The sequence below is a fragment of the Planococcus citri genome, chromosome 1 (assembly GCF_950023065.1).
Source record: "Planococcus citri chromosome 1, ihPlaCitr1.1, whole genome shotgun sequence".
In the NCBI taxonomy this organism is placed as follows: domain Eukaryota; kingdom Metazoa; phylum Arthropoda; class Insecta; order Hemiptera; family Pseudococcidae; genus Planococcus; species Planococcus citri.
Genome location: NC_088677.1, coordinates 60,761,769 through 60,789,166, shown reverse-complemented (window position 1 = coordinate 60,789,166; position 27,398 = coordinate 60,761,769). Strand labels below are relative to the sequence as shown.

The 27,398-nt window shown below is 34.3% G+C and overlaps 2 protein-coding genes across 3 annotated transcripts in view; one reads left to right on the top strand and one right to left on the bottom strand.

Annotated features, from left to right (window-relative positions):
* The window catches only part of Miga (mitoguardin), an 80,959-nt gene that overhangs the window by 1,348 nt on the left and 52,213 nt on the right, over positions 1–27,398 (top strand). The window lies entirely within an intron of this gene.
* The window catches only part of uzip (unzipped), a 57,033-nt gene continuing 30,024 nt past the window's right edge, over positions 390–27,398 (bottom strand). Inside the window, exons 1-5 of one of the 2 annotated variants that reach the window (XM_065346813.1) lie at positions 23,525–23,926; positions 9,394–9,597; positions 2,966–3,378; positions 2,534–2,871; positions 390–2,451 (exon numbers count right to left, since the gene is read on the bottom strand). In XM_065346813.1, the coding sequence (XP_065202885.1) occupies positions 1,935–2,451; positions 2,534–2,871; positions 2,966–3,378; positions 9,394–9,595 (1,470 nt within the window). In that variant the 5' untranslated portion in view covers positions 9,596–9,597; positions 23,525–23,926 and the 3' untranslated portion in view covers positions 390–1,934. Of the gene's footprint in view, positions 2,452–2,533; positions 2,872–2,965; positions 3,379–9,393; positions 9,598–23,524; positions 23,927–27,398 lie in introns of those variants that run through there. The other variant, XM_065346812.1, reaches the window with a different exon arrangement.

Below are 27,398 nucleotides of genomic sequence, written 5' to 3'. Positions count from 1 at the left end.
TCGTTTTGTTAAATTCGCCGAATTATCAACTGAAGAAGAAAACGGAATAATTTTTCAGAATTTAATTCCCGTTTTAATTTAAATATTATTATTCAACCGTGAGAATTATTTGCATTTTTTTTTATCGTCGCTTCAATTAGCTAATTAAGATGAATGGGAGAACTAAATCTTGAATTACTTTGAATGCATATCTAGCACTTAATGTGTTTTATTTATTTATTCGGAGTAATTAAAAACATTCATAATTGATAACTCTTGACCTTAGAAAGAGCTACTTTTTTTCTCTATCGTGAATTCAAATTGCTCTAATAACCTTTAAAAAGCAGAACGATAAATATTAGCAGATATTGACTTATTCGTTCGAATATTGTTGTCGATATTGAATGATATGTTTATTTATATGATTTATTAAAGCATCTATATACAAAAACTTTTATTATCATACACTTCATCACTTTACTGACTTAATAATTCGAATTTGTTCACAGTCTCTTCAAGTTACTTATCTAATAATTAACAGTGATTACATTTTATACAAATTATTTATAACAACTAAACGAAAAGAAATCATAATAATACAACATACAACAAAAGCAAAAAAAAAAAAAACAATCCCAACGTAGAAATGCAATAAAAGCCTTTTTCTGTCAAAATTGTTCTGACATAAGAGGAAAAAAAAACAAAACGTGAGAAACTGTTTGGAAAAATAAAACCATAGATTCTGTTCATAAATATAAAATAATTATTCGAAGATCGAGTATTTACAAGCGATAGGAACTGATTACTTTTTATGAATTTGCTAATGGAATTTTTTATGTATTTTTATTTTTGCAAATAATATACAGGGTGTCCTAATTTTGATGGAAAAATAAATGGATAAAAAATACTCGTCAAGATGAACAAAAGCTCTGAATTTTGAAATTTGAGTATTCAATTCTTGAAAGTTAATTGTTCATTTTAATCTGCATCGTACTCTTCAAAAAACTTTTCCATCAAAAATGGTACCCTGTTTTCGTACTTTTTATTACCGTGTTTTTGCTTCTGCGACAAAAAAAATTAGTACCCAAATAATGGACTAGTTGTAGAGATCTACGAAAATATTAAAATAATCATTTAAAATACACGTGATCGTAATACGTAATTCCAAACAAGCAATACCACCGGATACGAAATTCGTTTAAATTATTTAAAAATGATCTTATTAGGTATCGTCATTCTAACTCGATACGTAAAAAATTAACATCATTATGGAATACTTTCAATACTGCGGAGACAAACTGGGGAAAAAAATACAAAATAAATGCGATAAAAATAGGGTTAAAAAGTACTTTTTTTTTCTTGGCTATATAGTCTAAAGTGGTAACACTACATTCCAGTTGAAGACCGCGGCACGTTTACATTTTCAAAACAGGACTTTCTTATTCGATGCTATATTTCCACTAATTTCACATTAAATAGAACTAAATTTACGTGTGGTGAGTTGTTTTGCATTCTTGCTATCATGTAAATGAAATATTGTTAAAACTTAGTTAAAACTATGAAATAATCGCCGAAGTTCCTGAGTGATAAGAAAAGTCCTGTTTTGAGATGTAAACACCTAAGAGCACAGAAGTGTTACCACTTTTGGAATGTAGTGTTACCATTTTAGACCATATAGCCAAGAAAAAAAAAGTACTTTTTAACCCTATGACGATACATCGTGACTAAAATTCAAACCGGCTTATAAATTCCAATTTGGGTACTTTCAACAAACATAAAAATTGCTTAAAAAATGAAAAAAGAAAAAAAAATCAAATGAAAATAGAAATAGAAAAGAAAAAACAAAAAAAAAATACAACGAAAAATAATAAATGCTTAAGCACGTAAAAATAATGGTTTGGTAATGATTTATCGTTTCTTTATCAAATCAACTCGTATTTTTTAGAATTTTCTTTTTATGTAATTGTATTAGAGATATAACCGAATACCAGACTAATTAATAACGTATTAACGATAAAGGAACTATGAGAAAAGCATCTGCTACCGGAACCAGTTCTCTCAGATTCGTCTCCTTTATTCAGCTCCAAAGCGTTGTTTTGATCGTTCTGCATGTCTTCTTTGACGCCTGACGTGGTCTTTTTATCGTCATTTTTGCTAGCTTGGTTAATGGTAGTTTTGATAATTTCATTGGTCATCGTCGTAGTCGAAGGTGTGGTGGTTGGAGGCGATTCGGTGGTCGTTGTAGTGGTCGTAGGCACCAGCGTGTTATTATGTATATAGTATAATGGTCCGTAGATCGTTCTTACGTCCATCAAAGTCGTATATCTCCACGTCCATTCTACCGTTCGATTCATCATCGTACTATCGTTAAACACCGACAGTAAGACAGCTTTGTACGGTACTTCGATCTCGAGGTAATCTCCGATTACTTGAACGTGGCTCGCGGTGCCGGTCGGTAACATTGACTCCACTCTGAGGGCAAAAAAATCAAACAAATTAGCACCTTTGGAAATTACCTATTTACCTGGAAGTACTGGGCCAAACTTCGACTCACTTTTCGATACCGTTTCGTTCTTCCTCGAACGGTAAACCCCACGTAATATTTTCTACCGAACTGGAATTTAATAAGAAAATAGTGGTGGTTAAACCTTTCAACATTGCTCGACCGAAGCCCCAGCTGGAGATGTATTTCCACGCGTATGTGATCACCGCTTCGGCCTTCATTTCGTTCGGATCATCGTTCCTGAGGGTCGTCTGACCCAAAACAGTCGTATTCCTCCAGTTTACTTTCATTCTATTGGTGATCAATTTACGTAATGTTAATTCGTACATGATTGGTTCTTTTTCGACTAGAACTTGACCATTGCTGACGTCTTGAATCACCCCGTTGTTCTGCAACATCAAAAAAAAAACAATCAGCACACGAATTAACGCTTCGATGAAGCACTAAATAATCATTTGAACAATATTCTCGACTGATTCTTACCTCGGTGACGACGGACATTTTACCAAAAATGCCCAAATTCTGTTCGATTTTACCCATCAAGTAAAGCCTACCGAGATTAATGTCGTTAGGTAACATTTTGAAACTCAATGACGTACTATGCGAAATGTAATATTCTCCTGAAAGAATAGCTCTTTCGGGAACGTCTATACTTTTCTCCCAATTCTCCCATATCAGTCGAGCAGCCTTATCTACATTTTGGAGAACTTCGTATTTTTCCTTCTCATGTACTTGTGTAACTAAAGCTACAACGCAGACGAATTTTCCGGGCGATTTCTCAATCAGAGCACCCGGTATGGGTTTTGAGTTGACCTTGGCTCGACATACGTATATTTTACGTTCGTGTATGGCTGCTTTTGCGCTGATGTTTTGAAGCAGGTCTTGCTCCGTGATGCCTAGGGGAAGAAAAAAAACTTTTAGGTTGGTTTGAAGATACTACATGTACAGATGCATTGATGGTAATGAAATTGAATTGTGTAGCGAAATTATCGCAGATGAAATGAGTTATATTGGAATTGACGTATTTGTTTTTTCTTTCGACGAGTTTCATTGCGATTAATCATTATAAAATTGACATAATATGTAGTTGAGTAACCTTTAAGTTGTCTCGTGAAATTTTAGTCTAATGAGCAAACTGATCGATGATGGGTAATTTTGAAGCGATACAAAGTTGAAGATTCGAAAATTTAATCAACTTTCAGAGAGCAAAGGTTGAAGATTGAAGAACTTTCAAACTTTGGATTGTACGAATAAGTTCTTGGTACCCTACGTACTATTCACTTTGTAATTGTGAGATTCGTTTTTTTTTTTCAGTACATCGATTTGTTTTCTTCATGAATTTTCAATTCTTTGTCACAAGTTTATGTTATATAATATTTTTGAATTTTGTTTGGTATTCTCCCTTCCAATCAACTTACTGATTTCTAAGAGTTCTTGATTTTTCATATTTATCAGCTGCTTTTCAGAAATGTCTGTATTACATAATTTCAAGCTATATTTTATCAGAATGTTTGGGGCTTTTAAAAATATTTTCTATGCAATTTTCACGTTTTTTAAAAATTTTATACAATTTCAATTCATTACTACTTTTACTTCAAATTGTTTTTCTATGATTTTTAAAATATTTTTATATTAAAAAAAAAATAAATAAAAACTGATGATTTCAAAATTACCATAAAAATTTCTACACACTATTTTTTTGAAGTGCTAAAAAGCAATTTTGTAACAAACATTCCCCAGAACTGGAAAATATTCAACGAAACCAGTTGTTTTTTCGAAAAAACGGCCTACAAGTATTAATTGAAGCTGTTTAATTACTTGAGAGAATTTTAGGATTTATTTTTGGTAATCAGTAAGTATGTCAATTGCCAAATAATTAAAAAAAAAAAAAAGAATAGAAAACGTTAAAAACATTCCAACTACTAATTTTCGAAAAATTTTTTTAAAAAAAACGAAATTAAATATTTATTGAAGTACGTAGGCCTAAAATACATTGTTCTTGCTCTACTCAAGTAATAATTCTTACAACTTTTCAGATTTTCAAAAAATCTCAGTAGTACAGTCATTTTAAATTTTTTATTCGGACTAAATCCTACAAAAGGTTTTTTTGCGGGATACTGTAGTGGAAGGGGTCCTATTTAACATACTGAAAGTCCCACCCCGTACCCCACGTGCGTCGCGTGCTAGAGCGTGAAAAGTGTCCCGCCGCGGCGTTTTTTGCGATTTTCTCGCGAGGGTTTGATTTTACGTCGAAAATGGCTTTATTTTTGTGTTCTACGTCAAATTTCCGATCTATTGATATATCAACTGCCCTTCTACCCCCAAGGGGGGTGGGACCAGAACCATTCAAATGAGAGGGGTTTTCTAAAAAAAACAAAAAAGCTATCGGCGCATATGGGGGATGAAATGGTCCCGGAGAGTGTTCGAGTTGATACCAGCATGGAAGGTGGGTACCATCGAGAAACTTCCGCGTGAAAAATTTCAGATCCACGCCCCCTCCCCTTTTTGGGGAGCCCCCCTTTTCTGTAATTTCAATAACACTTTTCTCAGCCCCATTTCGACCGATTTTGAAAATTTTTCAGTATGTTATGTATATCCTTAGTAAGTATCCCCACAAAAATTTTCAACCACCTCCCCTCATATTTACCCCTCAAAATGGCGTTTTTTTATATTTTTTATGCCTATTAACAATCAATATTGCGAGGTAAAATTTTGGAAACACGTTTTTTGGATGTATTTTCGGCCCCCAAACATCATATACTGTTTTAGAAATTTTTGCTTTGGTGCGCCGGGGTGAAAAATTAGATGAATGTGTTTTAGGGGGGTAGGGGGTGAAATGGGAATTTTGAAAAAAATAACTATTAACGAGTAGGGTATCGTTTTCATATGATTCGATACCGCTGAGAACGAATATGACTTCAGATTTTCTGCTACGCTCACCTAGCCCCCTCCAGAGCCCCCCAACCCCCCCAATTTTCACTATTTTGGAAATAAAGTTATTTTGATGAAATTGGTGTCGTTTTCATATGATTCGATACCACCGAGCACGAATATGACTTCGAATTTTCTGCTACACTCTCCTAGCCCACTCCAGAGCCCCTCAGCCCCCTCAATTTTCATTATTTTGGAAATAAAGTCATTTTCATATTTTGATTATCTCGCGAAATATCGCGTTTTTCGACAAAGTTGTTATTCAAAAAATGTTCTCTGCGTATGTCGTGTTTGATGGGTACGAAGAAGTTTGTACCAAAGATGCTGAAAGAAGACGTCGTTATCGAAATACTGTCGAAATTGATATTTTGGATGAAATGATGCTGATCTCAACGACACAAGAAAATTTTCTATCCAACGCCAAAAATAAAACCAAATTTATTCAATTTTTAAAACGGAGTTTGAGTAATGCAGGCTTCACCATTATGATAGCTGAAGGTGATGCTGACGCTGATATTGTTCGTTTAAGTAGTGAATTATCAGGCAAGGGCAACCACAAAACTGTCATTGTTGGCGAAGATGTCGATCTCATGGTGCTAATGTGTGGAATTGGTTCTACTCGTGATTCTTTATATTTTTTCAAGCCTAAAAAAGGGAGAATTCCTGCTAAGATTTATTCGTTACAAGAAAACAAGAAATTCAAAGATTTTATCCTGTTATTACACAGCTTCAGCGGATGCGATACAACTTCTGCGCCATTTGGAAAAGGGAAAAGCACCTTTGTTAAAATTATGAATGAAATTCAAAATTTAGCACCCATCTTCAACAAATCGAATGCTTCACCTGATGAAATATTTCAAGCTGGGTGTTCATTATTTCTCAAATTGTACGGAGCAACAAATTCTGATCAATCACTTAATAATTTCCGACTTCGATGTTTCTCAAAAAACATACAGAAAAATCGAGTGAATCTGGCCTCTTTACCACCCACCGAAGAAGCTGCACGGCAGCACTCGTATAGATGTTATCATCAGATACAGCTGTGGAAAGGCAATGTACTTCCCCCGGAAAATTGGGGATGGAAAATCGAGGATGGGCACTTAAATCCGAATCAAACGCTGATGGCTCCAGCACCAGATCAACTACTAAAAATTATTTCGTGCAAATGTAAAAAAGGCTGTACGTCGGCGTGCACATGTCGAAAATATGGTAAATGCTCATATGTACTTATTCATTTTTAGTAAAATTAGAATTTCTTTCAAGTAGGTACCTACTCAGCGCTCACCTTCTCCTCAACTTCTTTTGAACCATTACAGAATTATTAGTAGATAAATAGCTAGGTTGCTAGGTATGTAATGTGTTCTTGTACGCTTACAGGTTTGAAATGTTCAAAGTTATGTACCAATTGTTTAGGGGAAGCATGCCTTAACGCCGTTTTTGATTTCATTATTATATACACTTATTCTACAGGTTTCATTTAATTGTAACATCCTTCTAGTGAGTGTGACCTTGAAAAACTTCACTCTGATGTAACTATTTTAAAGATAGTGAAAATTGAGGTCGGGCTGACTGCTGAGGGCTGTGGAGAGAGCTAGGTGAGTGTAGCAGAAAATTCGAAGTCATATTCGTGCTCGGTGGTATCGAATCATATGAAAACGACACAAATTTCATCAAAATAACTTTATTTCCAAAATAGTGAAAATTGAGGGGGGCTGGGGGGCTCTGGAGGGGGCTAGGTGAGCGTAGCAGAAAATCTGAAGTCATATTCGTTCTCAGCGGTATCGAATCATATGAAAACGATACCCTACTCGTTAATAGTTATTTTTTTCAAAATTCCCATTTCACCCCCTACCCCCCTAAAACACATTCATCTAATTTTTCACCCCGGCGCACCAAAGCAAAAATTTCTAAAACAGTATATGATGTTTGGGGGCCGAAAATACATCCAAAAAACGTGTTTCCAAAATTTTACCTCGCAATATTGATTGTTAATAGGCATAAAAAATATAAAAAAACGCCATTTTGAGGGGTAAATATGAGGGGAGGGGGTTGAAAATTTTTGTGGGGATACTTACTAAGGATATACATAACATACTGAAAAATTTTCAAAATCGGTCGAAATGGGGCTGAGAAAAGTGTTATTGAAATTACAGAAAAGGGGGGCTCCCCAAAAAGGGGAGGGGGCGTGGATCTGAAATTTTTCACGCGGAAGTTTCTCGATGGTACCCACCTTCCATGCTGGTATCAACTCGAACACTCTCCGGGACCATTTCATCCCCCATATGCGCCGATAGCTTTTTTGTTTTTTTTAGAAAACCCCTCTCATTTGAATGGTTCTGGTCCCACCCCCCTTGGGGGTAGAAGGGCAGTTGATATATCAATAGATCGGAAATTTGACGTAGAACACAAAAATAAAGCCATTTTCGACGTAAAATCAAACCCTCGCGAGAAAATCGCAAAAAACGCCGCGGCGGGACACTTTTCACGCTCTAGCACGCGACGCACGTGGGGTACGGGGTGGGACTTTCAGTATGTTAAATAGGACCCCTTCCACTACAGTATCCCGCAAAAAAACCTTTTGTAGGATTTAGTCCGAATAAATCTTCCCATATCATCTAAAATTCCTGTACTACAGGACTCATAGGACTAATTGAAAATTTTTTTGAGAGTTCAAGCTCTAAAATTCCAAGACCCGAAGAAGGAATCCTTCATCTCTCTTGGTCAATCTTTTCCACCTTTGATTTTCATTTTGAGATTTTATAAAGAAACTTACAATTAATTTGAATAAATTTCGCTGTGTTTCACTGTATCTTCTTATTTTAATTTTTTCACAGCACTAATTTTATAATCCTAATTCATGATAATAAAATTACGATACGTTGCACACTTTTTGATGAAGTTTCCCGCACACATTTTTTGGCCCGTGAAAGTTACATAAAATTATGCAAGCTGAACATTTTCTCCTCATAATTTTTCCGAAATTACCATCTTCTTCTCGGTCAATTTATATATTTTTTAATCTTTTAAAAATTATTCTTTATTAATCGAGGTCTCAGCTGACAAGCAGGGAGATAAGAAAAAGCCGGACTTTTAACGTTCATGAGGAAAAGAGAGACAAAGGCTGCAAAACTTCTTTACGACCGATTTTTTTTCAGATTTTCATCTAAAAATTAACTGTACAATAAGATATTGATACCTAATAAAAAATATGATTTTAAAATTCTGAGACTATGGAAAGACGAAATAGGAAATTTTAAAGTTTGGTAGAAAGAAAGATGGGCAAAAGACAAACTTTTTCACAATTTTGCCAAAAAAAAAAAAAAAGAAGAAAGAAAGGTGTAAAAGAAGGTTAGCAAAACCACCAGATAAAGTGTCGATGTTTTTCACTTTTATCATTTCAGCTCATTGACTCTATCGATTCCTTTTTTTTTTCAATTTTTGTGTTGTACTGTGTTGGTGAGGAAGGTAGGACTGAGCTACTTCTCGAGTTCATTTCAGTTTTGACTTTTGACTGGTCTAATTTTAGATTATTCTACGAGTTCACAAAAATTCACTTCTTAAACTGTTTGAAAATTTTATTATTTTGGATTTTTTTATCGATTCAATGTCTCTACTTAGTTGGCTAAAATAATAAACGATGGAGACTTTTTTTTAAAAGTAATAATCATTTTTTACCAGAAGTTATCAATTTTTGAGTGATTAAAAAAAATTAAGTTCCTAAAAAATTTTGAAATAAAATCTTCAAAATGTAGGTAATTGAGTTAGAATGGTTGGTTTTGAAAATTATCCTCCATGATTTTGTTGAGGGAGGGAGGGAGGGAGGGAGGGGTAAAAAAAAGAATCGAATAGTCATTTGTTTGATTTGAAAAATCTTAAGGTGTTTCAATTTTCCTCAAATTCGTGTTTTTTTTACTGAACTTTTCAACATTTATGAAAATATTTACTTATCGATCAATCGGTAAATGATGCAAAATATTTACCTTCAGCCAGGACGTACTCCAAAGACCCAACGACAGCATTTTCGGGCACCTGTCCATTATTCGGCACAGTCCATTTCAACGTACTGGACGTAGCAGTTTGGCTGTTAGATTTAACCTTGACACTATCATCGGCGGTAACCCAAGGCACAAGTGACAGCAGCAGCAATGTTAATGAAAGTTGGATGAATCGCGACTCCTCCATAGCTGCAATGAACAAACGAAACACCACAGACGTCAATTACTAACTAAGTACATATTAAAGCTCGACAAATTGTGCAGTATGCACGTTCACATATCTATTAGTTTAGTTGCGGAGGTATCTATCTATCTACGCCATACGAGTAAATACATTGTTCAAAAACGCATTTCAGCTCTGGCTGATTTATTTGACACGGATTTTTTTCATTAACGAAAACATTAACGTAGATGAAATTTATTATGGGAATGCCCAGAGCCCCAGACGAAGCGAGGTGGCGAGTATTGCGTCTCTAGATGAATTCATCACGTGCATCACAAAAATCTAGATTGGATTAACACGCTGATATTGACGATATGCGAGGGTGGCTGACCTTTAACGAGTATTTTATATCATGACCAGATGCACCGATGTGAGGCCCGAGATGCGAGATGTACAGGCACACGCCTTCCAGTTCTGTTGCGAGAGACTTATCTCAAATCCACGTTTATGAAAACTCACCCTACTGCGAGCTTCTTTCGATATTTATTATAAGATAACGTTAGGTTTACTATGCCCATGCCCTATCAATCATCTAAGATTACCAAGTTTTTTTTTTTTTTTTTCATTTTTTCTAATACCCTGATACGTTTATTGTTCGATATATGGCGCGTGTCCAAGAGTAGGTACACACAGCTGTCGCAACCTAACCTTTGTGGGATTATGTTTTACGGTGATTTTTATTCTAAATACCACCAAACACACCGTATATAGGTACTACGAATCTATAACGATGCCAACCAGTTGCTAAAATAATAATACCCTTGACGCGTAGGTACAATCCCCAACAACCCCAGGTGATTTCGTACTAGATTTTCGTAAACATATCGTACCTATCGAAGTGATTCGTAATTGGAAATTGGAGAAATTACTCGCAAAATATCCTCCAACACATCCTTCTTCTAGATACAATGAAGAATACACGTAAGAATAGGGTATACGATTTGATACAAGAAAAAGCTTTCCATTGGCAGAATACATTTGAAATTCTTATTCGAATTTCATCGATTTTACGTGTACTTTTTCACTTCGTCGAGAAGATTACCGTCGCATAAATAAATACCATTTTCTCGGGCAATAAAAATAATCCATGTTGAGTATCCCTGCTTTAATAGAAGACCGCAACGTTTACCGGTACAGTTCAGTTCTCGCAAAAGCAGATGCTTTTATTCCAGCTAACTTTTACATGTCGCATACACTCGAAAATCTTTCTTTTATTTACCTTATTTTTTACCTTCCTTATTCAAAGGACACGCTATTTTGGTAAATTTTAACGGTTTTACTCGAGTACGATCGTCGTTTAGCGCAGATGTACCTATACCAAGGATACATACGAGTAGATAGGTATTAGGTACGCAATTTTTTCTCGGTAAAAATTTTTCCATCTTTTTGTAACCGGTTTCTTGAGATGGCACATTATAGGAACGAGTGTAATATATTTGACAATTTTACGATCCTCGAGGTAATAGGACTTTAAAACAACAATGATGCATGTTTGTTGCGCTATCGCATGCTGACTGTGAAATTGTACATTGGATTTAAGAGCTATAATACAGGGTGTTTCGTAAATTTCTATGTATGGTATGGTAATGAAATTTAACGTGTTTTTTATTATTCTAAAATGTTTTTTTTTTTAAACTGGAAGTGAAGTTTTCAAAATCGAGAAATTTTGAGGGAGGGAAGTATGAAAAGAGTATCTGGAACTGTTTAAAATCGATTTCGTATAGGTACAAAATTCCTTCGATTTGATATTAATTTCTCATTTTCATTAATGATTATCGTGATTTTAGTCTTTTTACAAGTATTCCTCTCGTTCGAAGTTGATTTCTACCAGTTTTGGGAAAATATCTCACTTTGCAATTCTTACTCATGCATAAAGGCTAATTTTTGCCTCAAAAGGTCACAACAAATTTTTCAACGAACTTGAGCTTGATAAATTTTTTCTCGAAATATTTTAAATCGGTTTGTTGAGAGAGATTTTTGTAGTCACAATTTTGTTTTTCTCCTAAGTCTTGGTTCCTATCAAAAAGATATTGTCTGTGATAAAAAAGCTGAAATTGAAAAAAAAAGTTCAATTCGAAGAATCAGGAGTCTCGCAAAAAATTGCTTGGAGTTAGAAAAAATTGAAATGATCTTCAGAAGTGATCATTTAGGTATGCAAAAATAATCATTTTTGTTGAAAAAAAAATTTCAAAATAATTTTTTTTGATCAAAATATTTTTTGGGAAAATGACAGTGTTGTTTTTGTTAAAAACGGACCTTTTCTGCGTAAAGTGATACTTTTTTGGTCAAAAATGATCCTTCTAACCAAAAAAAAACGTTTTCATTGTCAAGAATGGTGTTTTTTTTTGGTCACAAATTACATTTCTGCTCGTCCAGAATGGCACTTTTTTCTGTCAGAAATGGTCTTTAGTGCCAAAATTAGCACTTTTTCTTGTCAAAAATATTACTTTTTTGTTGAAACTAGACTCCTTTTTTTTTTTGACCAAAAATGACACTTTTCTGACAAAAGTTATCCTTTTCAACAAATACAGATCTTTTTTACAAAAATGTACCTACATTTTCTTGTCAAAAACCGACCGGTTTGTCAAAATGCTGCCGCATGTGTCAAACAAAATATTTGACATTTTTTTTGTCAAAAATAATTATATTTTTGCTCATGAATGGTGCTTTCTCGCCATAAATGATATTTTCAATTTTCAAAAATGTTACTTTTCATGTCAGAAATGGCGTACGTTTGAGTCAAAATCTTTTTTGTTGAAAGTCACACTTGGGAAGTCAAGAATTGTATGTTTTGGTCATAAATGATACTTTCCTACTGCAAATGGCATTTTTGGTTGTCAAAAGTGACACATTTTTCTGTCAGTAATAGTCCTTTCTAAATTCCAACAAAAATTGCACATTTCCATGCCAAAGGGTATCTGTTTCTTGCTAAAATAGGTACTTTCTCTGTCAAAAATGATTCTTTTATGTTAAATTGGAACTTTTTGTTTAAAACAACATTTTTGTTTAAATGGCACTTTTTGTTTAAAAATGCACAGTTTTCTGTTGAAAATGGCATCTTTTTGTTAAAAATAATGCTTTCTTCAGTTAAAATGGCACTTTTCGCCAAAATGGCATATTTTCTGCCAAGAAAGACTTTTTTGCTAAAATGGCACCTTTTTCTGCTAAAATGGCACCTTTTTCTGCTAAAAATTGCACCTTTTCTGCTAAAATGGCACCTTTTTCTGCTAAAAATTGCACCTTTTCTGCTAAAAATGGCACCTTTTCTGCTAAAAATGGCACCTTTTTTGAGAAAAAACTAATTTTTTATCAAAAATAACACGTTTTTGTCAAAAATTGTCCTTGCCAAAAATGGTTCTACTTACCAAAAATAGCCATGTTCGCTAAAAATTGCACTTTTTTAAAAATAGTAGTTTTTGATCAAAAATTGTGTTGCTCTGTTTATTCATTTTCTCTAACCCTCTTAAACTTTGGTAAATATTTTTTTTACATTAATGTTAATTTTTGGTGGAAATCGCCGCTCTGCTGCATTTTTCTGTTAATTTTTCCAAATAAAAAATTTTTCTGAGCGAATTTTTCTTTTTCACGACTTAAAAATTTGACGAATTTTTTGACTCTCCAACTTCTCATGATTTTCTACACTACTCTCGACCTTGTAATATTACTATAGTGGAGCTTCCAATAAACGTAATAAATTTTACACAACACCCTGTACCCGGTGGCCATTCTGGGTTACTTAATTAAACGTAAACACATGTACGACGTACATGTACGAGTACGAAGTATCGACGATGATTTATTTAACAAGATATACGATTCGGTTGCATGGAAAAGTCATTAATACCGGAAACGCGACTGCGGCGTATTGAGAAATTTACACGAATATTCGCGTAAAACTATAAGACAAGCATATAGGTATACGCGGCTATAAATTCGCACTTCAATGTACTTAGGTAGTATAAATAAATACACACCGTACACAGCGATGATTTAAAGTCACCGAACACGTATAACACGCACAGGCAAGAGGCACACCATCTTTCACTTTCTCACTGTTGTTTCTCCGGCGAGCGGCGATGATGGCCACGTGCATTGGGCGCAGATCGCGACCGACACCCGAAAAATATCGCGCGTGGTACCCCGCTAAGCGTTAAATCCCCCCTCCCTCGTGGCACGCTGCGTTTTCGGGTATAATTTGCAATTAGAGACGTCAGAGGTAATTATAATCGTCTGGCGAGGCTCGTACTACATATATAAATTCACGCCGAAAATATCGCGTAAATTTTGGGAAAAGTTGTAAAAACGGATTCATTACAACTGGCTTAAGGGTGCAGGAAGCGGTTTTCGGTGGAACCTTGCTAAATGGGGTGGAAAGAAAAATAATGGCCCATTGAATTAGATTTTATGTTGGTCGCACCGGCACCCTCTTGTACTAAAACTTTGCAGTCACACTTTGTAAGTTTTCCTCTTTCTTCTCTCTTTACTCCTGAGTACTGCTATACGATTGTATACACACAATTGTATGTAGTATTCCTTCGATATGGACTTTTAATTAGGTTAGCCGTGTTCCACGCCTGTATAACTGCAGCTGGTCAGTTCTTATACCTAGTTTATTTATTGGGTCCTAACTCCTGTAAACGAAATAGTCAACAGACTATACCGAAACTTAGCCGCAGAAGTTTTCACCTCCATTGTTTTATATTTTTATGCCCTATCGTATGGTCGAATTTCGCAAAACGTATTGGAGTTGGTGGTACTATAGATGTTGTTGCTCCTGCGGTACCTAATCCTACAGGAAGTATTTTTCTTCACTTAACGGATATAATGACAAGCGTTTCGTATGCCTTTTTGTTAGCCATGATACAAGTTCCGTACTTGATGATACCTATACTCGTATTTGAAAATAAAAATGTACGAAAAACCGTTTGGTTTATTTTTGGTGCGGGGCAATTCGATGGACTAGGACTAGTGTTGGCCGTCTGTAACAGGATGTACGGATTGTTGATGGCGTAAACGGGAATCGCCATAACGAGCTGATAATTCGAGAATTAATTACATAGATGGGGAAATCCCCGCAGTTCCCTGCTGTAGGTATTTTGTATTATTTGTTGTACTATGTAATGTGTACGATTCATCCGCATATGAATTGACAGAAGGCTAACTATTGATGTAGGTTTTTTTTTTTAAATGTCAAGGATATGTCGTGTCAGTCTGTACCGAAAAGAAGCTTACAATTAGTACGTATCATTTAGAGGAAAAGCTTCGTTTATTTTGTGTCAAGGGATAGTGAAAATGAACAGAAAAGAAACTCCTTGTTTACTGTATTCCGATTAAGTATATTTTTTCCGACTTTGAGTTTTTTTTTTTCATTGTTAGTGGAGCTTTATCTGCGGAAGTTCATTTTATATTTTTGATTAATCATATTTCAGAATTCGTGTAAAAATAAATCAGGTTTAAATGAGCCAAAAATTGAAAAGAAATCAAGTTTTTGCTTAAAATATCAGTTTAGATTCGTAGAACTGCAGTCCACATACAGTAATAATTTTATTCTTGGCTTTTTGATTCTGAAGCAATAAAACTCATCGTATTCAGCTGAAGTTTATGAGCAAAAATCAATTTTAAAAATCTCACCAATTGTGAAATTAGTGAATTTATAACCAAACATGAGTGAAAGAAATCAATAAAAATTACCAACACAATGTTGAAAGTTAATAATGGTCACTTGAAAAGAAAAAAGCAAAACTATTTAAACGTTGATTAAAAAAATTCGGCGATGTTCACTTATACAGGGTGTTCCAGAATAACCTTTCACATTTTGGTAACCACTGATCTGTGTTCAAGAGGAGCTAGGGGAATGGTAAAGGCGGTTCTAGGTAGCCAAAGCATGCCGAATTATGTTTCAATAGTTATTTTTTGCCCTGGAGAAGTAGATGGTTGCACAGTGTACTTTTACTGTGAGGTCCTTTTTTAAAAATAAAGACTCCCGGACCCCTTTACTTTACTCATCAGTAACAAAGCTCATTTTTAACTAAACAGTGAAGTGAATATACAGAATGTGCGCTTCAAGTGTACAGAGAATCAGTTGATAATACTCGAGAAACCTCTACACTCCGCCAAGTTGACTGTTTGGTTGGGCGTGGCTAAGTTTGGTGTAGTGGGACCATGTGTGTTTAATGAAACAGTAACGGTGAGGGGTAAGGCAAAATGTTGAACGAGTTTCTTGTTCCTGAACTGAAAGGCAGACGATTATATAGTGTATGTATAGTTACTTACTTGGTTACAACATGTTGGAGCTACCTATCATTCAGAGACCAACACAATATGTTTAGCGCGTGAGCACTTCGGTCATTGAATAATTTCGTTGAACACAGAAATTTAATGGCTACCTCGATCCCCTGATTTTTCCGCCTATGATTTTTTTTATGGAGTTACCTCAAGTTAAAAGTGTATCAGGATGAATCTAGGACTCTAAAACATCTTCTAGGTGATATTAATCGTGAGTTGAGACTGATTGGAAGAGAAGTGTTCAATAATTCGAAAAAATGTTTGGTTGAATGTGTCAAAAATGATGGAAAATATCTCGATGGAAAAATTTTTAAAACTTTATTTTTAATGGAAACTCAAATATATGGTCTAAAAACGGCATGTTTCTACTTCATTTTGGTTGTAAAAGAATTTTTGTAAACATTTTTCTCTCAGAGTAATAAGAAAAACAAATGTGAAAGGTTATTCTGGAACACCCTGTAAAATAGCTGAAAAAAAATTACCAAAATATTTTATTGAAGGTTGATAATGCTCATTGAAAAAATTTGTGCCTAAATTCTATGCTAAAAATCAATGATGCTCCCTAGAAAATCGATGAAAAAAAATCACTGATTTGTTCTTTTGAAAAAAAATCAGAGGTGTTCACTTACGATTAAAACAATCGAAAAGACACTAAAATATCTGTTAAAATTGTTAGTGCTTACTGAAAAAATTGATAAATCACTGAAATGGACAGAAAAATCAATGATCTTCACTAGAAAATTGAAGAAAAATCAGTGATGCTATTTAAGAAAATCGATAAAAAATTACAAAAATGCTGAGCAGAAAAATCAGGATGATGCTTACTAAAGAATCGGTAAAAAATCATCAAATCCTTGGTCTAAAAAAAGAAAAACAGCAATTTGCCAATCAATCGCTGAAACGCTTAACAGAAAAATTAGTGATGCTCAGTAAAAAAATTGCCGAAAAATCACAGTAAAAATTAGTGATAAAATTGATAAATCTCTGAAATATTGAACAGAAAAATCAATGATGTTCACGTGAAAATAATTGTTACCGACGGTTCAGCACGACAATTTAGGTAATACGAACGACAATTCAATTTCATATATAATTCACGTCCAAATAAAATTTTGACCCCCTCCCCCCCCAAAAAAAAAATTATGCCTGAAAAAAAATTATTTCCCGCTAAAAACATTTTTTCAGAAAAATAACTTATTTTGTTATAAATAAAAAGTTCAGTAAAAATAAACATAAATTTTAAGAATGGGAAGTCCTTCATTTTTTGATAAAAACTCCTTTTTCAAAGTTGAATTTGAAAGAGTTTTGCTTTCCTGAAAATTTAATTTCCTGCAGAAATTGCTAAAAATTGTGAAGAAGTTGTAGTTTTTTTTATTTGTTAAAATTGAAAGTTTTGTTTTTTTTTTTGGTGAAAATTGTCAAAAATTGTGAAAAAGTCTTTCTTTTTTCCGAAATTACCAAATAAATTTAGCTTTTTACAAAATTGCCAAAAATCTTGCTGTTTTTTTGTGAAATTCTAAAAAAATAACTGTCCAAAAATCTTACGTTTCGTTAAAACTGCCCAAAAAAGTGCGGTTTAAAAACTCTCTGGTGAAATTTTTAATCCTCAACCACCTAAATGCAAAAAATTTAATTCAATTTTTTTCTACAAAAAGTGAAAAAAACAACAAAAATGAAGCTGAAAAAAAAACGAAATTTGCTGTCCCCAAAATTCTAATATTTTGTTTTTTAATTTATGTGACTTGGCCTTTCACAAGGACAAATTTTTCCAAAACCATTGTCAAATTACGTTTTATGACAATAAAATATCATCACAGAAGGACTAGATAAGTATAGTTTTTAGCTATACAATCTATCAATATTTATTTTTTTTTACTTTTATCTGAACAATTTACTTGTTTAATGCTCGTCAAAACAGTTTTTTCTTCATTTTAACATTCTTTTCCCTCGTTTTTTTCAAATTGAAAATTCCATTCAAATTTTGAACTTTCGACTTTGGGCTTTTGAAATTTTGACCAATTTAAAGGATTTTGGATATTATTTCAATAAAACTTGTGATTTAGATATTTCCTCATCATTGGGAGATAATGAAAGTGATCCACTTCCTCGTTGAAAGGGCAGATAACTTGAATGTTTAAAAAAATATTCAAAATTCTAATCGTGCATTTCTTCTCGCAAAAAATCATAAATTTTGAAATTATTCCACCTATAGTATTGATTCTTTTTGATACGTGGTTACAAAATAGTGGACTTCTGCTGCCCAATAATTTCCTCTGCCCCCCCCCCCCCAAGGTTTTGCATATTAATTCTACGTATTTCTCAATATTTTAAATTTTCACCCAATTGTTTTTATTAACGAAAAAAATTATTATTACGCCTTGACCTATTTAGTAAGTATTTTAAAAATGGAAAAATTTTAATTCAAACTTCACATCAATATTGAAAGAAGCAACATCACTTCGATGAATTTTACAACGTCAAGAAGCATATAAATACATTTTTTCGATCACGAACGTTCGAAAAATTTTCTTCGCAGGCTTTAAGCATTTCTCTCGGAACACTTTACCCTCGTCAAAGAATAATCGTTCAATTATTAAATCCATTTTAAAATTCGCATCAAGTACACATCGAACGTGAAATTATGGTCGTTACTCGTATTTTCGAGAGCTCGTCAAATACTCATTTACTAGATTGAAACTTTCGACAGGCCATAATGTGTTTGTTTTGATTTAAAAAATTAATCCAGTTTCCATCTCGTCGTTTCGTCATTAATCGTCCAACTCGATTAAACCCTTTGAAAAATTCCTCTCAAGTATCGAATACGTCGTTTTGAATTTCGATTACACCGAAAAGAAAAACCATCGGGTTTAATTCGAGCTCATTTTCAATTCAGTAAAGAAAATCCGAACTCGGGTAGTAAGTACACCATCTGTCAATTTAAATTTCACCAGTGACCTTCTGCTGTTGAAAAACACCCTACGCTATGGTCCGAGAAAACTCATTATTTACCTACGCAGAAGGGTTTAAAGAAGAAAAATAAAATGATGCTAAAATCGACCTACAACCAGGCGACGACCGACGACGCCGCAAACATTCCTTTTTGCAACCTTGATCTATACCGTTAATTTCGTACACGTTTTAGCCGTCGGGTTGTCTAGGTGATTTATATGTAATATCGCTATTCGACCAAATACACGTACTCTAAGTACTCGATATATCACTCGAATCTCAAGAACCTTATTAAACAATCGAGCTTAAAGTATGTAGTACCTACACCTAGACCTCTTCGAGTACCTACATATTTATATCTAAGTAACAATCGTTGACTCGGCCGCGATGCCCGATGCGCGGATCTGCAATGCTACGAGCTTAAACGAGTCAAGACAAATTGGCGCCTCAGATTCGATTTTTGCATCGCGAACTCTGGAATCGGCTGGGAAACGCGAACAGCGGGGATAAGGGGTTAATCAACCTACTATATATCGGTCAAATTATACCATCGTAGACACGAGGTATCGTATCCGTGCGATAAAGTGAATTTTACATCTTATCGAGTGTTACCATGGCAATGAAAAAATTTTCTTTGTGACGTACAAAACACGGGTGAAAATTTTCCAACATCAAAGCAGCCTTCGTACTAGAGAGGTAGAATTTAATTTACCTACAAGTCTATCGTCTACACCAAAAGCGCCGCGTTCTTTTCCGAAATTGATTTACTTTCTACCGACGACGATAATATCATACGCGTGAGATAATTTTTTTCTTCTCATAATATTCTTAGATATCCACGGTTATGAAAAGGTTACGCTCTAGTTGTTCATTTGCCATAGCCATGTTCGCACTCTGATGAGAGTAAATTACTCGTATCTGTTTCTCTTCTGTTCCTATACAGTCGAGATTCTATAAAAGAGCAAACGGATACGCGCGTGGATAAAGTTTACGGAAATTGTTTAACCTTGAAGTTTCCAAAGTTTACCAAATTGGGCAACAACGATGTTTCCAAACCAGGTAGCTACAGGTGGTTTGAATAGTTGGGTTGCAAAATTCACCATTTACCACCCATCGGGACTCGGGAGCGAAATTTTATTGTCGTGGGTTACCAACAAACAAGTTTGGGTTTGGGTTATCGATCGACTCGTGTGTTTAAATTTCGCGTACAATTTTCGACGTAGGTATTGTACCTGCTCGTCGTAAGTGTAACGACGAATACTTCGTGTCCTAGATGATGGTTCGAGTACTTTTTTTTTGTCGGAAAAATACAAATTTAGGTGAGGAAAATATTATACGTTGAAGTGCTGAGAGCTGTATCGGGTATGAAATTAATGAAACTGTGAATTTTATGGCTCTTTTTTGGCATAAATGTCTGAAATCGGATAAGATTTTATTTTTTCCTGTAGTATTTTTTTCAAATGAGAAATTTTTGTATCGACGTGGTATTTCTCTGTCTCCCCCTTCCCTCTCAGCTTTCATTTCGTCCAAAAATTGGAATCTTCGGTTTTAAAAAAAGTAGATTATTTGAATGAAACACCTATTTTGGAACTAAAATGAAAAAGTGGCCAAAATTGAACTCCAAAATCTGAAATGTGGCGAAAAATTGCATGTTTTAATTTGAATTGAGGGGAGGAGAATTTTTTCAATAGGTATTCAGCTTTGATTGAGATTGAAAACAGAAGGCATCTTTCACTTTATTTGTCTCTTTCACGAGTTTTTCTCAGTCCACATCCTCATTTAATTGACTCAAAAATTGATTTTTTTTTCAAATTTTCAAAAAGAAAAAAATTGTTGTTGCTTTTTAAAAAATGTTTCAATTTTCTAAAATGTGGATCAAATATCTACTTATAAAATATCTTCATTTTTCCCCATGTCGCGTAGAATGTCATTCCTTTATGAATTTTTTCAACATTAAAATACTCAGTGATTTTTTTTTTGAAATATGTCTTGAAGAAATGTTTTATTGTTTTTCACCTATCTCATGGTATCATTTCCTCAACAACTTTTCTCACTTTCTTTCAAATTATTGAGATTTGAAAAAAAAGAATCCATGTTTTTTTAAATGAAATTAGAAATCTCAAAATCTACAAAGAAAAAAATTACGAAATCTTGAGACCAATCATGATTTCTTGAAATCAAAAAATCTTAAATCTCCAGTTTCGAGTTTTTGAGACTTAGGTACGATCTTATTGTTGACCTCACGAGCTTATGATATTTTTAAATTTTGAAATCTGTTACACTCGAGATTTCAAAATACCTATGTACTTTGATCTCATTCTCAAGAGTTTTTGTCTCAGAATTTTGCGTTTTTAAAAAAATGTTATGTTTCGAGATTTCAAGATTGTTTGGTCGTGAAATTTTGAGTTTTTTTTTGCAAAGAATTTCAATAATCTCTACGTTACAAAATTTCTGATTTTGAAATTTTTGAATCAGGAAATTTTCAAATTTTTTGTTGTACCCGAGATTTTGAGATTTTCTGATTTCTGATCTTGGAATCTGAAGGTGAAAAATTTGAACTCTGTACACAAAACTACGTATTTTGGTACCTTTCTGACCAAAAAATCTCAAAATCTCAAAATGAAATCTCATAATACTAAAAAATTTTGAGATCTCGGAATTAAATCGCGTTCCAAACGAAAAATCTCAAATTTTGTTATCTTAAAATAAAAATTGTTTGTTTCGACGTTAAAAAAAAAAAATTCTTGATTTTTTGATTTTTTTCACTTTGGTCTTTTTTTAATCAAAAAATGCTTTGATATTTTCATGTTGTAAAATAATAATTTTTCAAATTTTTTCTGTCTTTTTGAATGGTTTTTCATTAGACTAGTTTTGACTTTCGAATTTGTTTTACGATATCAGAATCATCATTTCTGATCACCATGAATTCGGAATTTTTATTCAAATTACTTAATGACGTTGGTATTTATTTTGGTATTTTTTTATTTTCTCGAATAAAACGTTTTTCTTCTGATGACAGACTCCAATTTGATGTAGAAAAGTCAGCCCTTTCTGAAGGTTCCAGATCTACTCTAAGGTAATCATAATCCCAGTCGATTGAGGAATGCGGGGGGGGGGGGTGAGGGAGGGGAAATCAGGAGATCATGGCTCAAAAGTTTCAAACTTCTTTTCTATTAATTTTTTAAAAATTAGGTAAAACATTTTTTTTGTTTTTGAGATCAGGAAAATTATTTATATTTATTCAAAAATATTTTGTCTACGATGAAAATCGTGATTTTTCTTAGCAATGAAAAATTGAGTTCATTCATTCTTTCGATTCAATAAAACATCAACTTTGATTTTCCAAGAGAAAAAGTTGATTTCATAATCGTTTAGGGGAAATTAAGAGGAATCAGAATGGACATCCTCCGCACTTGTTGATTCGCTGTCAAGACATTTTTGTCATTTGAAAAGCTTCACTGTGCAGCAGTAGGAGAAAATGATAAAAGCTTCGAATTTTTTTGTAATAAATTAGCGCGAATCCTCGTATATGCAGATTGCTGAAGAAACGTATTGAAAATTTAATTAAAAATTCAAACAAAAATGGAAGATTATGATACCTTTTTTGTGCTCTCATTTCCAGCCGAAAATTAATCTTTCGAGGCAAATCAATAATTACTGTTATTAGTAGAATTTTAGATCCATTTTTTTTGGCTTAACTTTTCTGCATTTTTCGAGCATTTTTTTTGCATTGAATTTCTGGACCCTCTCCCTTCTCTCCTCCCATTGTTATCATTTCGATGCTGATCCGACGAAGAGGACAATTTCACTATTTCTCAAATTTCAAGTCGTGAATGTCAAAAGTTGCTGCTTTTGATGAGCAATACCTATCTTGGTTTATTTTTCCTTCTCACGAATTTCGAAGTTCCCGAAGAAAATAAATGTATAGGTACTACGTCAATTTATTAAATAAAATTCGAAGATATTTTTCAATGTCGCGAAGATTAATTCAAGCAGAAAAAGTTCGTTGAAAACACTTTATTATCTGGTTAAACGTCAGGCAAAGTGGGTAGAGATATAGAACAATGTCAGTCGAACCCCTTATACCATGACTTTGAATTTTTGAAAAACGTTAATAAAAACACGGTTTATGTTAGCAATAAACTGACTGTGAGGGAAGTTCTCAATATTCGGCCTGATGAATCCTGTCTTTAAATTCGCACTCCCCAGCGACCTAGTTAACTCGATTGAATTTTTTCTACGTCGTCTTGTATGTACGTGTGTACAATGAATTGAATGCGATGAGGGGAGGTAGGGAAGCTGTCAACAAAACTAACAACCTCATCGTAAACGATGTTGACTTATTGAGTTATGACGTAATAAAACGCCTATCCGAGTCGAATATGTTTTGATTTGAATAATTAAAACGTTAATACGCATTGAAAAGGGATGCAGAATGTCATCGGAACCCTCAGCCCTTACATGTGGGGTATGTGGTTGGCGGTTTGCACAACACACGAACCCATTAGGTGGTCTGAATTGTAAAAGCCACAAGCCATAAGCCATCATCGCGACGAAGGCAATTATCCAGCCGGAATCGTCGACATTTACATACTAAAATCGCAAATGTCATCGCGGATATACGAGTTTATGGCGAAATGGTGAAAGAAAAATACTCACATTTGGCCACGATCACATTGCGTATTCGAAACGATTTGTTGGTATTTGCTGACGATGCAGATGCTAGAACAACAGACCGTAACACCGGAACGGAATCGGCGACGCGAAAGTTAACTTTGGCACTACGAAGAAGACGCGACGATTGACGAATTGGCGGCGTTTCGCGATTACCTTGACCATCGTGGAGCTGTTTAAATGTCAGAATTGCAAAAACGTGTACCGCACCTTGTATACCGTACCGCTGTTCGCCTTCTGTACTTTACTTCTATAGGTTTATGTGTTTCTTCTCTCTCCGGAATACGTATACGAAAGAAGAACGAAACGAAAGCCAAGTCGGTCGTGAAAACCAGCCACGAACACGAAGAACGATGTATATACGAGAGAATGGAGAACGAAGAAGAGAAAAGCATCTATCGAACCGAATTTCATTCCTACTTCGGGTACTTGTGTCAAGGTGGTTTCTTTAATAAAGGGATGGTGCGCTCTTGCCCGTTTCCATGGAGATGTGTACATACCGCTTAATCGTCAGCATCGCTTCTACCCCCTCACACGAGGCAACGTGCGAATAGCCAAATTACGCTACTTCATACCATACCTTGTCTATCTCTACAGGATATTAATGCACACTGTGTATACAGTTCCGGCTTTCTCAGTCGCTCAAAGTATACGGCCACCGAGGCGCATTTTCCTCCGGTACTTCACTTTTTCCCTTTCCCAGTCGCATGCAAGCACCTGTTTTCTCGGCGCAAATCAATCCCGATGTCTTTTTTTACCCTCTGTCGCTGCCTTTTCAACGATGCATCGACGTCAAGACGAACCTACTGCGCTGCCACAATCCGCACTCCGCAGCCCGCAGCCGATTTTAAATCGATTAAATAAATATACTCGTTATCTCGAATAAACGCAGTCGAAACCGAGAAGATCAGCTGGAGATGGCAATCTTCGATTCGAATGCAATTCGCATCAAAATTTCGATTTCCTTCTACCCTTTCTCCAATGGTCTCATTTCGCTTTCGTTGAATGTTTTCCGAATATCGGTGTATTGGTTTAGTTGCGATGGGTTGAAGGTTGAAGATTTTCTTTTCGTGGAAAAACTTCCGTATTCAGCAATTTTTCCATACGGTGAAATTTTCCTCAAATATAGAAATGTATTCGTACTTTGAAAAATGCTGATGTTGTCTTTTTTCTTGCGAAAAACGACGAGTATGTTATTGCGATTTTTTTTTATTATGAAAAGTATAAAAAAGGTACCTGTACGCGATTGAATAGAAAATTTGAAGGTTTATTATCTGTACGATGGAAGCAAGAGGAGAAAACAGGGAAGTGAGACTCAAAATTATTTTATACATTTTTATGGGGTGGGAGAGAGGGGCAAAGCAGCTACACACAAAACTATCATAACCCTGTAAAAAATGTTTAGGGTCATTCCGTTATATAATTTTATCATTTTTAAAACGAGTTTTGAGCAGGCTGGCACTGGCAAAATAAAGAAAAATCACAAATAAGGTGCTTTTCTTGCTTCAGTTCTACTTTTTTGTTTGTTATGTCCTGTTATCCCTCTTAGTTTTCATTTTTTCCAAAATTTCAAAAAAAAAGTCTCTCTTTTCATTTTTTTAAATCACAGAACAGAATAATCTGAAATTATTTGTTTCAATTTTTTTTTCAAGTTCCTTTTGAAAATCATGAAATTTTATATTAAAAAAAATGTGGCCCAAAAAACAATTTTACCTCCTCTCTTCTAAAAAAAAAGAGGTTGAAATACTTTTTGCTAAAAAAAGTCGTGCTTTTTTTATTTTTCAACTATGTACACAATTTTGAAATTACTTATTTGTTTTTATTTCTTCAAATTAGTTATGAAAATAGAAAAATTTTGCTTTGAAAAAAAAGTGACCAAACAGACATTTTTCCTCATCTCGCTCTCACCTCCCAAAAAATTTTGAAATATTCCTTTGAAAAAACTAAAAAGTATTATTTATTTTTTTTGGTATAGAATTCTGAAATCATTTTGTTTTCCATTTCTTCAAGTTCATTATAAAAATTGGAAAATTTTGCTTTGAAAAAAAAAGTGACTTGAATAATATTTCCACCCCCCTTTCCCTCCAAAAAGCAAAATATTTGGAAAAAATGCGTTACTTATTGGACACTTTACCAAATTTCAATTCTCAAAATCCCTTAAAATAGCCAAGAACGACCTTCAAAGCTTATATTCCTTCCAATTGAGTAATACTCAGCTCCTGAGCCATTCTCGAAAAATGCAAATTCCTCAATTTTTTGGCGTCACTTTTTCATCATTTAGGATACGATCCTTCCACATCAGTTCAACAGCAAAATTTCTGAAAATTTTCAAAAGTCGTGAAAATACATTGTGAAATGTTGATTTTCAAAAATTCGAGTTTGCTGAATTTGAATATCTGCTTAATTTTTCCATGGCTCCCAGAACCTCCCCCACTTGGTTTCAGTCCAAAAAATTTGTTGTAGACCGTAGATGGAGTTCAACCAAAAATCTGACATCATATTCGTAATCATCGTCACCAAAAACATGCTATTTGATGTGTTGCACGAAAAAACCACTATTTTGAACTTTTACGCCATTTGGGGAGGCGCTGGGGGCCGTGGATGGGTCCAATCAAAAATCCAACGTCATATTCGTGTTCAGCGTTACCAAAAACATACAATTCGATATATCGCATGCCCCAGTTTATTTTTCGAAAATTTTGCGCAAAATTAGGGGTGGGGTGCTTTCGAAAAAACATCAAAAGATACATCTATGGAAATTTTTTCAGAATTTTAAATGGTAGCTCCCGCTTACAGCGCCATTTTGAAACTTCAACTTTCAAATTTTGAAAATTTCCAAATTCTTAAAAAGTTCAAAATTCAATACCCTTTTAAACTATGAAATCAGTTTTGATCAAAGTATCATAGTTTTGGAGCAATGTGCTGCTGAAGTTGAGTACCTCGGGACAATGTGAAAATAATGGAAGCTCCCCCACCCGCCCCCTGAGGGGGCTGGGACCAAACTGATTGCGGGTTTCTTACTTACTGGGTGGGTAGATATTGTAGAAAAAATTTGAGCAAAATCGAGAGGCATGACTTTCAAAATCGCATTTTTTTGGTCAAATTGACATGGAATGACCCATAAAATTTTCGTGCTCTCTCCCTCATTTCCCCTCCTTCCTTCCATAACGTCAGGATATAAGTAAATAATTTTTAAAGCACGAAGAGTACTAAATAAATTCAAAGAATATGAAATAAGGTACGAGTATGTTGAAATATCAACTTAGAAAACGAACTAAAGAATTCCAATTGAATGAAGGAAAAAAAATATAAAGAGGAGGGAGGGGGAAGGAGATCACTGAGCATAAAAAAATACACATCAATATTTTGACTTTGAGTAATCCTTGAAAAATTCGAATTCATTAGCATCACAATAGTCTTAGAATAAATCCAGAAAATCCTTTCAAAAAAGAGCAGAAAATTGCTACCAGAAAAATGCAAACGAAGGAACGTCGAATGCAAATATCTTTCGTCAAATTCGAATACAGTCAAATTTTCGGATACAAAGCTTTCTACCATGTCTTACTTCGTCTCCATTACACCATCCGACGACGACGTATTCGAGTAGAATTACAAGTACATTGAACGTATACCTACTCACACGAAAGAGAATACGCACGTAATGAACGCCTTAATCGTCTATTCAGCGTTTTAAAAATATCTATAAAGTGAAATTAGTCGTACGACTAATCGATAAGGTTAAAATTATTCGCTCTTTTTAACTTTTAATCAAGTCTCCGCATCATAAAACGCGATTGTATAATATAAAGATCGATAAACTAAATCGTATAACTCTACATTGTTACACATGCAGACGAAT